Source organism: Diabrotica undecimpunctata, chromosome 5, assembly GCF_040954645.1.
Source record: "Diabrotica undecimpunctata isolate CICGRU chromosome 5, icDiaUnde3, whole genome shotgun sequence".
Classification (NCBI taxonomy): Eukaryota; Metazoa; Arthropoda; class Insecta; order Coleoptera; family Chrysomelidae; genus Diabrotica; species Diabrotica undecimpunctata.
The window spans coordinates 81,315,768-81,329,427 of NC_092807.1; the positions used below are offsets into that span (position 1 = coordinate 81,315,768).

Consider the following 13,660-nt stretch of genomic DNA (forward strand, 5'->3'; position numbering starts at 1 on the left):
AGTTTAATATCAATAGTATGGTAATACGTTCTTGTAGTTGTGAAACGATATTCAAGAAAACAACAAAAAGAAGAAAGAAGTACATAAACAGTGTCAAAAAATAGGTTCGATACAAATCTACAAAATTATAAGGTCCTCAGAAAGGAAGTGAAAGTAGCAGTAGCAAAATCTAAAGCAAAAGCGTATACTAATCTACACGATTAACTTGATAGCAAGATATATATATATATATACAAGGATTTCCACAGTTTTCACTGTATTCCTTCACTCAACCGTTTTCTCCAATTTTTCCTGTTTAGCCAGTCCCCTTCCTGTAGGTTTCTTCTACTCATTGCTTCGTCCACCTCATCTCTGAAAGATCTTCGGGGTCTGCCTCTCTTTCTTCTTCCTATCGGGCTCCACTCTGTTATTCTATTTATCCAGCGATTTTGGTCTGCTCTTCTGACATGTCCGTACCATGTTAATCTCTTTTGTTCGATGTAGTCTATTATGTCGGAGTTCATTCCCATTCTCCTCTTAATCTCCATGTTATTTATTCTGTCTCTTCTTGTTACTCTTCAGCTTCTCCTTAGGAATTCCATCTCTGTTGCTCTTATTTTGTTTTTGGTTTTCTTATTTATTGTCCAATTTTCACACCCATAGGTGAGGATACTTCTTGTCATGGTATTATATATTTTTTTCTTTGTTTTCATGCTGATGTTCTTATCCCATAGTACCGGGTTCAATTTTCGTATGCAGTCTCTTGTTTGTTCTACACCTCATTCAAATTCGACGTGCAGTAAAAGTAAACAAAACCAGGCTATGCTACGTAAGACTCCATAGGCGTGCGGTTTTGCTTTCATATTTCCTATCAAATTAATAAAACAGTATGTACCATTAAAGATTTGTTTACTATGAACACCAAAGATAAAATATACAATGTTAGTATTATTTTCAAGGAAATTCAAAATTAGCTTCACTACTGTAAAATAAAAAGAAACTTATGGTTTGACAAAAATAATAAAGCAGTAATTGCAACGTTGTTTTGACACTTAAACGATCGAAATCGAAACATCAAATACACTTATTTTTTAAAGTAAATTGTGTGTTAGTTCGCCTCAAAAGAAGTAACTTATTATTATGTTTTCAGTTTTTATTTGAAAAACAATAAAACTCACGTGATCCAGATTACAAATGTTACCAGAAATTTAAATCTCATTTTATATAAATTTCGTAAATTTGAATACAGATATACCTTAACTTAAAATGTTTTCATAAACGAAAATTTTGTATTAAAAAAAAATAAGGTGCACTTGGAGAAGTGCCGCCAGAAGTAAAAACTTCTTAAATTGCGTTGAAATTATGAGTATTAATATCTAAGAGCTTTCGGTTTAAACGGGGCTGCCAGTCATGAACTGAGCTCTTAATCGCACCCCATTCGTTTTTTAAGGAAAACGAAGTTTCAAACAAAAACCTATGCAAATGTCCGAGAAAATCATTCGTCAAAAATAAAAACATTCTACATATCTGACTAATAAATAAAACAAAAAACTCACAGTGTAAATTAATATTTTATTCATAATCAGAGTCTGACGTGCTGCTCTCATTAACTACGTTAATTATCAGTGGTTCAACTTGAGTCTCAATGATATTGTCAAGATCCCACATCTTTTGTTCGACTTTCTGCTGAACATGCTGTATACATTTAATAATTTAATACGAAAGCAAAACCGTATGCCAAATTTTGATTTATTGACTAAGAAGGCTTCTGGCTAAGTACAAAATAAACAACTGATCAAATCCTATAAAGCGATATAGAAAATGAAAGGGAAGGATATAACGAATATATTAAGATAGAAAATCAATTACATATCTTAATAGATTCGTTATATCGTCCCTTTTCATTTGCTATGTCGCAAGTTAGGTTTCGATCAGTTGTTTATTTTGAACTTAGCCAGAGGCCTTCCTTAAGTCAATAAATCAAAATTTGTCTATAGTAAATTTATTTTCATTCATAGTGCCTTATGATATCTCGTACATAACTATACGTTCTATATAATCAAGATCCTGTGTAGTGCCATTTTGGTAGTCGCCATGTTTTTTTCTATCTTAATATATTCGTTATATACTCCCCGTTTAATAAATATCGACAACCGAGTTGAAGAAAGCGGATATTCAAAAGTGGCTGCGATCAAAAGTTTTGACAATTCAGTTCTAAAAGTCGAGCTTTTGACTATTGTGAATAAACATAAAAAAAATACACTATTGTTAGCATATTGTAGATGAAATGGGTAAAGAAAAAAGAAGGTATTCACAGGCACTCGAGGTAGATTCTAAGTAAAATATTACCTAAGTTACACTTTGAATTTTTTGTTTTATTTATTACTCAGATATGTTGAATGTTTTTATTTTTGACAAGATGTTTCTGACCTTTGCATAGGTTTTTGCTTTGAAATTTCGTTTTCCTTAAACCAACGAATGGAGTGCCATTAAGAGCTCAGTTCACGAGTGGCAACTCCGTTTCAACCTTAAATATTACGTTAAAAACATTTTTACACATTTAATGTAATTGTATTTTAATTCCGTGCATTACAATAACGGATTCACGTTATTATGTTGTTGGAAAACCTCATTCTAACATGTTTATTCAGTTATTTTCAGTTCTGTTATTCCTGTGAACGACTTATGCTACGATGTCTACTTCATATTTTCATATGTATTTCATAATACAGGAAAATATAGGTTTATACATCGTTAAAATCATGATGTGGGAGTGCCCCTCGTAACAATCATACTGTTGACGGTTTATTTATACTTACCGCAGCTCTATCTTGTATTTAGTGTAGAAATGTTTAGAAAGGCTTTCGAAGCCCCGCCCATTGTAACGTCAGAGGTGAGGTAGTTCATTAATAAACACAACTGACCGTTTCCACTAAACAGACTCGAGTTTCAAAAATTCGGGACTCGAAAAACAAAACGAACTGTTTCAAAACACGCCAGTCTTTAGTAAAGTTTGTGAAAAGTTGCTATTTTGTTTTATTGGATACGAGTTTGTGTTTTGTTTTGTTTTTATTTTGTCCGTTTGGTGGGAAACCGCCATTAGATATTACATTTAATTTTAAAACAATTTTTACATATTTAATTTAATTTTATTAATTCAATGCATTACAATAACGAATTCGCATATTATGTTGTTGGAAAACCACATTCTAACATTTATTAATTTAATTTTATCTTTGTTATTCTTCTGATCATAAAATATAAATGATAACATTTATTATAAATATAAATGAATAAATTCAAGCACTGTAATTCCCTGACGCACGCCCTGGCTAAAATATTATCACTAGAACAACAGTGGTCCAATTAAGTTATAGCAATTCTTCCGCGTACAAGGACTACTAAATGATATGGTATGCTGAGTTTCGTATACGATGTCTATTTATATAGTTTATGAGGTGGATATTATGTACGTTTATACATTGTAAATCGTGATTTGGGAGTGCTCCTCGTAATATTCATAATGTTGATAACGTGTGTTGGTTTGTTTACTGCTACTGCATCTTTAAGATAAATTTGGTGTAGTCTATTTTTTATCTCTTCCTCCGTTGTTCCTTTGTTTGATATTATGAAACCTAAATACTTATACTTGTCTGTTCCTTTGATTTGTTTACCTTCGTCTATTTCCAGCTGTTTAATTTCTGTATTCTCCGTTGTTAGGTATTCAGTTTTCTTTAGGTTTATTTCCATCCCATTCTTTGTATATTCCTGCTCCAGTTTTCTCATCATAAAACTGAGGTCATCCTCGTCTTGTGCGATCACTATTTGGTCGTCGGCAAAACTTAGCGTATATAGATATTCGTTCCTTACTGGTATACCCATTCCTTCGCACTTTCTTTTCCATGGTTTCAGGGTTTTTTCCAGGAATATTTTGAACAGGGTGGGGGATGTGGAGCAACCCTGTAGTAGTCCCTTTGTCGTCTTAAATGGCCTGCATATTCTATTGCCCGTTTTGATAGCTACTTCGTTATTCTTGTAGAGTGCTTTTACCGCGTTTATTAATCTTCGTGGAACTTCGATGTCTTCCATTGCTTCCCATAGCTTGGTTCTAGGTATTGAGTCATATGCCTTCTTAAGATCAACAAAAGCCAGATGGACGGATCTATTTTTGGCCATTCTTTTTTCTATTAGTTGTTCGGCCGTGTAAATGTGATCTAAGCATGCTTTCCCCGCTGTGAAACCTGCCTGGTCTTCTCCGATTTTATCTTGTATATATATTTCTAATTTTTCCTTTATGGTCTTTCCATACAGTCTGCCTATAGACGATATAATGCTGATTCCCCGATAGTTTTCGCAGTTTTTTCTATTTCCTTTCTTGTATATTGATGTCATATATGCTTGGGTCCATTCTGCCGGTAAGTCTTCTCCATTCAGTGCTCTCTCAAACATTTTATGTATCATATGGAATAACTTTTCCGATCCGTTTTTTATCAATTCATTTGGTATTCCGCCGGGACCTTCTGCTTTTTTGTTCTTTAAAGTTTTGATCGTTCTTTTTACCTCAGCTAGGCTTAATTCGATTTCGTCATGTGTGTAGATTTCTATTCCGTCTATTTCTGATTGTTTGAATTCGGGGCGGTCTTCGGTTAGCAATTTTTTATAGTATTCTTGCCATTCGTTTTCTTTGATTTGACCGATCTTGATTTTCTCTGTCTTATTTCTTTGGAGCGACTTTAAGATGCGCCATGACTCTGAATTTCTCGTTCCTCCTATGTGCTGTTCTATCTCTGTGCATGTTTTTTCACATCTCTCATTTTTTTCATTTGCCACTTTTCTTTTCACTTCTTTATTTTTTTTTCTGTATAGTTCCAAGTCCTCATAGTTTTTTGTGTTCAGGTATTTTATATGAAGTTCTTTTTTCTCTTTTATGCATGTTAGTGTGTATTCGGTTAATTTAGTAGTTTGTTGGGTGTATTTTTGGTCCACTTCTCCAAGAGCTTCTAGGGCTGCTGTCTTCATGCAGGTTTTTATGTGTTCGTATGTTTGTTCTAATGATTCATACCGAAACTCTTCTAGCTTTTGGTCCAATCTTCGCTTATATAGGTCTTTTATTGAGTCTTCTTCTAATAAATTGATTTTGAATTTCTTTTCTTGTGTTGAGCACGTATTGACAGGTGTAGCCGGAGCCGTAACTTGGTCAGACTCTCCCTGGGTCGGTTTCTGTTGGATCCATATAAAGGGGAATTCTATCCAAGCGATTACTAGTTTGTGATCTGTGCCGCATTCTGCGCCTCGCTTTATTCTTACGTCTTTTATTTTTATCGAGCTTTCGTGGTTTACTATAACATAATCAATAATAGACCTCAATTTTCTTGTTTCTTGTGTCCAAGTGTATTTATGTATGTCTTTATGTTTGTAGAAGCCGTTTGTGATCTTTAAGTTGTTTATTTCGCATAGCTCAATCAATCTCTCCCCGTTATCGTTCATTATATCTTCTCCAAATCTACCAACTGTTCTGTCGTTTTCTTTTCTTCCTGTTCTTCCATTTAGGTCACCGGCGATAATTATTTCTTGGTTCTTCTTTCTCTTTTCGATTTCTTCTTGCAGTTGTTCTATGAATTGTTCTTTTTCTGCAATTGAGCTGTCTTCTGTTGGACCGTATACTGCTAGTAAGATAATTTGTCTTCCGTATACTTTTAAGTTAAGCTTGGCAATTCTTTCGTTTATTGGTTCCCAGTTTTCGATTGCGTGTTCCCATTTCTTTTTCAGTATAATTGCAATTCCTGCTTTTGCCCTTTCTTTCTTATCTATTCCGCTCCAGCAGTGAATGACTTCTCCCATTTTTTCGGTACCGTTTCCTTTCTTTTTCGTCTCAGTCATTATCATTATATCTAGTTTCATTCTTTCGAATTCCGCTATTACCCCTTTGTCCTTTGTTCGCCATCCTTGTACGTTCCATGTGCCGAGTGCGAGTTTTCTCTGGCTTTTCTTTCTTTTTGTTGTTGTTGTTTGGTTGAGTTTTGAAGCTGGGCTTCTTTCACTTAAAGCAAAACTGCCCCCCCCCCGTATCCGATGGGGCTCCCTCCTTCAGAGGTGTGGGTTACCACCCGGGGATTAATCTTTGTTTTTTTCATTTTGCCCTTTGTTTTTTCAGCCCTTGAGGTTTTTTTTATGTGCCAGGTTGCTAACGCCTGACGCCAAAACCCCCTTTTGGAGGACCTAGTATTCAGCCGCCCACTCTGGGTCAGACGCTGTTCTTAGCCGTCCACTCTGGATCAGCCGCTACTATTGATTTTATACAATCCCTAAAATCCAGGGATGCCACTTCCGCCATCCACGCCGTACCGAATATCTTCTTCTCCGCCGTGCCTACCGTTGTGGTCTTCACCTGTATTCCTAGGCAGGAGTCCGTGTTATACCCCACAGAACTGGGTCCCAACCTGAACTTAGTCATCTATTCACTCCGGCCTACTAAAGTGATAGATGTCCACCCCCGCGGCTTGGACGCGCCAGGTTGGAGTTACCCACGTGAGCGACAGAGAAGGTGACTCTGTGCTCCGTGAGCTGAGTTAATGGGCATGTATGATTCCATACCCAAAAGCTGATAGCAAGAAATGCGGCAAATATTATATATAAAATATACAAATATATAGCAAAGGAAGCAAAAGATGTTAGTCAGATTGGATGTAGGTATCCGAAATGAAAATAATAAAATACTAGTACACTAACAGTACACATTTAGTTTTTATTTAGTCAGTAAACTCACTTTGTCAGTTTACTAAATGAAAAATTTGACAGAGAGCGGGAAGCTAATGGGGACAGTAACGCCAATGCTCACCAAAATATCAACCGAAATTTAATAATAGGAATAATAATAATATTACTGTTTATTTAGAAAGATTACATTTTAATATAGATAAAAAAAAAACATAGTTAATACTAAATAAACATAATAATTCACTGAAGTAGAACTACCATAAAAGTAGCACTCCTTGTCCTTGAGACTTAAAAATACATATTCAAACAGAGAAATATTTAACAAATGTATAAATATAAATAGTATGTTACATATGTGTACTTACAAAAATATATTAATTTTGAGTTTAATATAGCATGTGACACAAATTGTGAGTACAGAATATTAAATGCAGTAAATTCAAGAAATGTTGTATTTTAATTCATTTTAAATTCTCCGGTACACAATTGTATAATGTGGGCACTATGTAACCAACATCTCTATATATATCTACTAGCTGACCCGGCCACGCGTTGCTGTGGCTAAAGTTTTTGTTATATTACATTAAAGTAAACAATCTAAGAGGAACAATAAGAGAACATCAGTCACGGAGTCCACTATGCTTTTTCACACAGATGTTATTTGTAAAAAAATATGGTGATCTCCTTATTTGACTTTCTACTACTATAACCCTTTAGTACAATGAAATTATTTACGAACAAAGACGAAAATGTTGATGTTGGTATACAAATTCACTGGATTGAGATTTGAAGTATGTTGGACATAATTAATTAAAATGTTCTTACACTTGATATTAAGCAGAAATCAATAGGTACAAAATAAAAATTTATCAGATTTATTATTTCCATTTAATTTTATAACAAATTTAAGTATATTACAGTATAATACAGTAAATAACATGTGACGCTTAAACTCATGAATGAGGTAGGCAAGGCAGACAGTCTTAAACTTTTAAACATTAATATCTATTTTTTTGAATTATAAATACTTTCAATTTCAATTTAATTTAACACCAATCGGTGCACAATGTTTTTGGTTAACCTGTCTTTAGCTAACACAAATAGATTTGACGGTTTCCCAACACGTGAACACGCAACATATAGTTGCCCATGAGAAAAACATGGATTTTCCAAATCTAAACCACAAATGGACATTGTTTGACCTTGAGATTTATTTTTAGACATGGCGAAAGCTAAACGAATTGGAAACTGTAGCCTTTTGAAGGATATGGTAGAATCTGATGGTATCATCGGAATACGTGGCAGCAGGACCACTTTTCCTTTAAACTTCCCAGCCAAAATGGTTGCTTCAAGAATGTTTCCGGTGATCTTTTTGATGACCAAACGCGTACCGTTACATAATTGAGGTGGATTCAAATTACGGAGGAGAATAATAGGGGAACCAATCTTTAATCGAAGATTATGTGGTGGCATTCCAGGGATATCTAATGAATTTAAAAATTATTCAATCGGAAAATTTACACTTTCATTTTCATCAACAACAGTATCAATTGATTTAAAAAACATCAGATCACCTGGTAACAACTGTTGTATCTGGAAGTTAATTTCGTCAACACCAACATTTTTGGCTGCCAAAATCGCCCGTTTTCATTCACCCGAACTCCGCCTGTGGTGACTAATGGGTGGATTGAGTAGCTCAGGAGTCACCATTGCCGGTCCTAAGCCCGGGTAAAGGAGGAAGGTTGGGCAGTGGGCTAACAACCCACTCCCGGAAAAACACACTGTTATGAAACCTAAACATTTGCCTCGGAACAAGGGGAACTTTCGGAAACGACTAAAGCTACGAAACATGGACTATGCATTTGGAAGTTGGAATGTGAGGACGCTAAATAGACCAGGAGCTCAAACTGCACTTCTACAAGAACTAAAAGGATATAATCTTATGATCACTGCTCTTCAGGAGATAAGATGGCTGGGGAAAGGTGTCAGGGACACCAAAACGCACACAATTCTATATAGTGGCAAAGAACAAGGAATCAAAGAATGTGGAGTTGCATTTGTGGTAGATAATGTTTTTAAGTCAAAAATCATAGACTTCCAGGCAGTGAATGAAAGGATATGCAAACTAAGAATTCGCACCCACTTCTTCAACCTTACTATGATAAACATCTACTGCCCAACAGATGAACAAGAGCAACATACAAAGGACAGCTTCTATCAACAGCTGGAGATAGTATATGACAACGCGCCAAAAAATGACATTAAGGTTATAATGGGTGATATGAATGCCAAAATAGGCAAGAAACCGCAGTTCTATGGCACAACAGGAAAACACTCACTGCACAATGAAACAAGCGAGAATGGGGAGTTTTTGATAAATTTTGCCACCAGTAAAAACATGGTTATAAGCTCCACATGCTTCCCACATAAAGACATACACAAAATGACGTGGATCTCACCAGATGGAACCACAACCAATCAAATTGACCATGTGATGATAGACAAAAGAGCAGCCAGTAGTATCTCTGATGTGAGAACACGACGAGGAGCATGCTGTGGATCAGACCATCTTTTACTGCAAACCAAATTTAGGTGCAGAGTTAACAGAGAAAGAAACGAAAGACAACAAAGAACAAACAAACTAGACCTGGAAAAACTGAAGACTCAGGAATGTAGAGAGAAGTTTGAGCAAGAAGTCACAAATGAGCTAAGGACACAAGAACTGCACTCCATAGAGAGCAAATGGAATAATATCAAAACAGCAGTGCTGACAGCAGCAGCGTCCACCGTGGGAAACAAGAAAAAGAAGAGAAGAGGAACATGGTTTGATGGCGAGTGCAGGCAAGCGATAGAAGAAAGAAACGAAGCGCACAAAATGTACATAACAAGAAGAACACGGGAAAGACGAACATCATTTGAAGTCGCAAGACGGAAAGCAGACAAGATATGCAGAAACAAAAAGAGAGCTTATGAAAATGGACAAATAGAAGAAATGGAACAAAATTTCAAAAAAAACGAAACTAGAGGAGCTTACGAATACCTAAAAAAGATAAAAAGTGGATATAAACCTCAAACAAGCCTATGCAAAGATGAAAGTGGGCAAATAATCAATGACCAACAGAAAGTCACAGAAACCTGGAAGCATTATTTTCAGACCCTACTTGGAACACAAGTAGATATGGAAGATGAAATGGGTACGAACCATGTAGAAGAGAACGAAGTTGAAGTAGAAGCTCCAACCATAGAGGAAGTTCTCGAAGCTATTAAGGCCCAGAAAAACAATAAAGCCCCGGGAGTTGACGAGATTCCAGCAGAACTGTATAAGGTAGGTGGCAACCACCTATCAAGTCATATCCACGCGCTTATCAAAGAAATATGGCAAGAAGAGAAAATACCCGACGAATGGAAGAAAAGTATAGTATGCCCAATCTATAAAAAAGGAGACAAACTCCAGTGCAAAAACTACAGTGGAATTTCTCTACTATGTACAGCGTATAAAGTCCACACGTATATTATAAACCAGCGACTCCAACCACTAGCAGAAAATATTATTGGAGAATATCAGACGGGCTTCAGACGGGGAAGATCGACAATGGATCAAATATTTACAGTCAAGCAGGTCTTGAGCAAATCGTGGGAACACGACATTGATGTTCACAACGTGTTTGTAGACTTCAAACAGGCATACGATTCAGTCAAAAGGGACAGACTATACTATATATTGGCAGAATTAGCAATACCACATAAGCTGATTAGACTCATTAAAGCCACAATGGATGAAACTCAGGCATGTGTACGAATACAAAACAACCGGACAGACTTTTTCAAAATCTCGCAGGGACTAAAGCAGGGAGATGGGCTGGCACCAACATTGTTTAACCTGGCACTGGAGTATGCGGTTAGGCAAATGCAAACTGGACGAGAAAACCTACTGACCAATAAAACGGTTCAACTGGCTGCCTACGCCGATGATATTAATATTATGAGTAGAACATCAACAGGAGCACAGGAAGCATACGCAGAGTTAAAAACACAAACGAAAAGGCTAGGTTTGGAAATTAACACAGAAAAAACAAAAATAATGGTTCAGACGAGAAGAAATATAATCCCACAAAACATTATGCATGAAGATGACATTGAAACGGTTGGAAAGTTTACATACCTGGGAGTAGAAATATATGCCGATGGAGCAGAGGATGGAGAAATACGAAAAAGGATAACGCAGGCAAACAAAGCTTATTTTGCCCTCTCCCATATATTTCGGTCTAAAAGTGTCCACCGAAATACAAAGATGAGAATCTATAAAACTTTAATTCGGCCAATAGCATGTTATGGCAGCGAAGCATGGGTCCTGAAAGAAACATCCAAAAACAAACTCGACACATTCGAAAGAAAAGTACTGAGGAGAATACTAGGACCTGTGAGGGAAAACGGAATCTTCAGAATTCGATATAACAACGAGCTCTATCAACTGTATAAGGAAACACCCCTGTCAGACTTCATTAGAATACAAAGATTGCAATGGGCCGGACATGTGATACGAATGGGAGAGGATAGGCTACCAAAACGAGCACTGAACGCCAGAATGCAGGGAAAGAGACCAGTTGGAAAGCCAAGAAAGCGCTGGGAAGACACAGTAAGCAGCGACGCACAAGCACTTTTAGGAGTCCGTGTATGGAGAAGAGCAGCCACAGACAGACAAGGGTGGAGGCAAAAAATAAAGGAGGCCAAGGCTCATTTTGGGCTGTAGTGCCGTAGAAGAGAAGAAAATCGCCCGTTGACTAAGCCATTCATAATTCAAATAATTATTCTGTATATCCGGGAAAATACTCTGAATCAATTCATTTTTATCCTGAACAACAGTGCAAAAATTGTCTGGTAGTTTAATGCATTGCGTATTTGGTTGCAGTTCTATTTTACCGTTCCCAATATCTAGTAGATGTTCGGAAAATATTTGTGCTGATGGATCATTTTGCAATTGTACTCGCATATTTATGGTCAATCGAAGTGTTTCAACACTTCGCCATAAGAATGATTGTTTCAAACATGCATTAATCTCATCCGCGAAAGTAGAGCGAGGTATAACCGGTAAGGTGTGCCAGAAGTCACCAGACAAAAGTAAGATAGCACCACCGAAAAGTTTATTATTGCTGTTTAAATCTTGCATAGTTCTGTTTAATGCTTCAAGTGAATATTTGTGTGCCATTGTGCACTCATCCCAAATTATTATAGAACTCTTCCGCAATACTGCAGCTATTCCACTATTCTTTTTGATGTTACACATTGCATCTGGTTTATTACGAACGTCCAATGGCAGCTTGAATGTTAAATGTGCTGTTCGCCCACCATCCAGTAAAGTAGCCGCAATGCCTGACGATGCTACTGCTAATGCGATTTTTTGTTGCGACCGTATTTTGGCAAGAATCAACGATATTAAAAATGTCTTACTGGTTCCACCGGGTGCATCCAAGAAAAAAAAACCGCCTTGTTCAGCAGCAACAGTCAGCATAATCCGATCATAAATAATTTTTTGTTCTGCTGTCAGTAATGGTTCACTGTTCATGATAATTGTTGCTAAACTTCCATGGTCATATTGATTTTCTCGTTGTAAATCGGTATTGACTAAGTCGGTGGCTGGACGATTAGGTGATGGCATACCATAATGATTAAATGGTAAATTTGAAATAAGAACACATAAATCCTCTATCAAGTCCAATGCTTTATTGTACATCTCTGGTGTATAATCTGTTTTGGCATTGATTTGTTTGTCTAATTCGGTGCAAGATGTCTTCTGTCATACAATTTTTATATTTTTCCCACAAAGTTTGTGCTTGCGAGGGATAACATGTCGTCAAAATAATTGCAAACAACTGACGAATGTTATTCGGTGTTGATGTCAACGCAGCATCAGCAAGCGTTAAGTCCCAATGGTTATCGTCTTCTAGCAATTGCAGTTCACGACATGCATCCTGGTATGTATTGAATACTCGACCATTAACTGTTCGTAAAAATTCAAAAGACGTTGGTCCGGGAACATTCACCAATAACAAACGTAAATAGAAGCACTCACGTTGCTTTGGATGTACTGTGTAAAGTCTCCCCAATGTCTTAGCTTTGAATATGCCTGTAATGGAAGGATGTGGTTTTCCTTGTTTCCGTGGCTCCCATTTTTTACTGGATTTGTTCCATGTGAAATAACGTGGAACATCACCAAACACCAATGTCTTCGCGAATTGGCCAAAAACATCAGGTTTTTGACACAATGTAAAAAATTCAGTTAGAGTCATTTTCGGAGCTTCGAACGCTCTTTGGAGAACATTTTCTTCAGTGAAGTATACACGTTGGCCGTTTTCAAGATGTATTGCCAGATGTTGGACAGCAGGATCTCTTTCGTGGAAGGGAAAGCTGAGAATATGCCAAATAGCTTCATTGCTGCTAATGTATCTGCCCATTTGGTATCGTGCTATTTCGTCAATTTTATTTATGTTTTGTACTTCAAATATGGCCAAATCACTGCCTTTGTTTACATATTTACAAATATACTTAATTGATTTAACAGAACTGCAAAGCTCAAGATTGATATGAGCTTTGTAAGTTTTTGAAAGTAGTGGTGAGTATGGTACCACCGACTGATTATCAAACTCAAGTTGATTTGGAAAGTTCGGCAGTCGCATTGTAAATGTGTGGCCACCATTCTCAATACTTCTGCGGCGATACATTGGATAACCATCAATATCCGTGATCGTGTCATTCGTATGCGGCTTTGGGAATTTTTTTTACATTTTCCATTTTCCATGCACGGTGACGTCATGTTGAAAGCACCGCATGGCCCATGAATCATGTGTTTGGTGACAATATCAAATAATTCTTGATCAATTATTGGGTCTGGAATTTCGGCTGAAATTATTTGATCGATTTCTTCAGGACGGATTCTATCTTTAAGCCAAACCAAAATATGGGCATG

At 36.6% G+C, this 13,660-nt stretch overlaps 2 protein-coding genes across 2 annotated transcripts in view; one reads left to right on the forward strand and one right to left on the reverse strand.

The window, feature by feature from the left end:
- The window catches only part of LOC140441417 (uncharacterized), a 238,108-nt gene that overhangs the window by 68,420 nt on the left and 156,028 nt on the right, over positions 1-13,660 (forward strand). The gene's annotated exons all lie outside the window — the stretch shown is intronic.
- LOC140442320 (uncharacterized) lies at positions 12,417-13,370 on the reverse strand. The gene has a single exon (XM_072533395.1). It carries the CDS (start codon positions 13,368-13,370, stop codon positions 12,417-12,419), a length of 954 nt encoding a protein of 317 aa, XP_072389496.1.

What these genes read in the sequence shown, in the direction of transcription:
- LOC140442320 (XM_072533395.1), bottom strand. Translation starts at nt 13,370, where the DNA reads ATGCGACTGCCGAACTTTCCAAATCAACTTGAGTTTGATAATCAGTCG.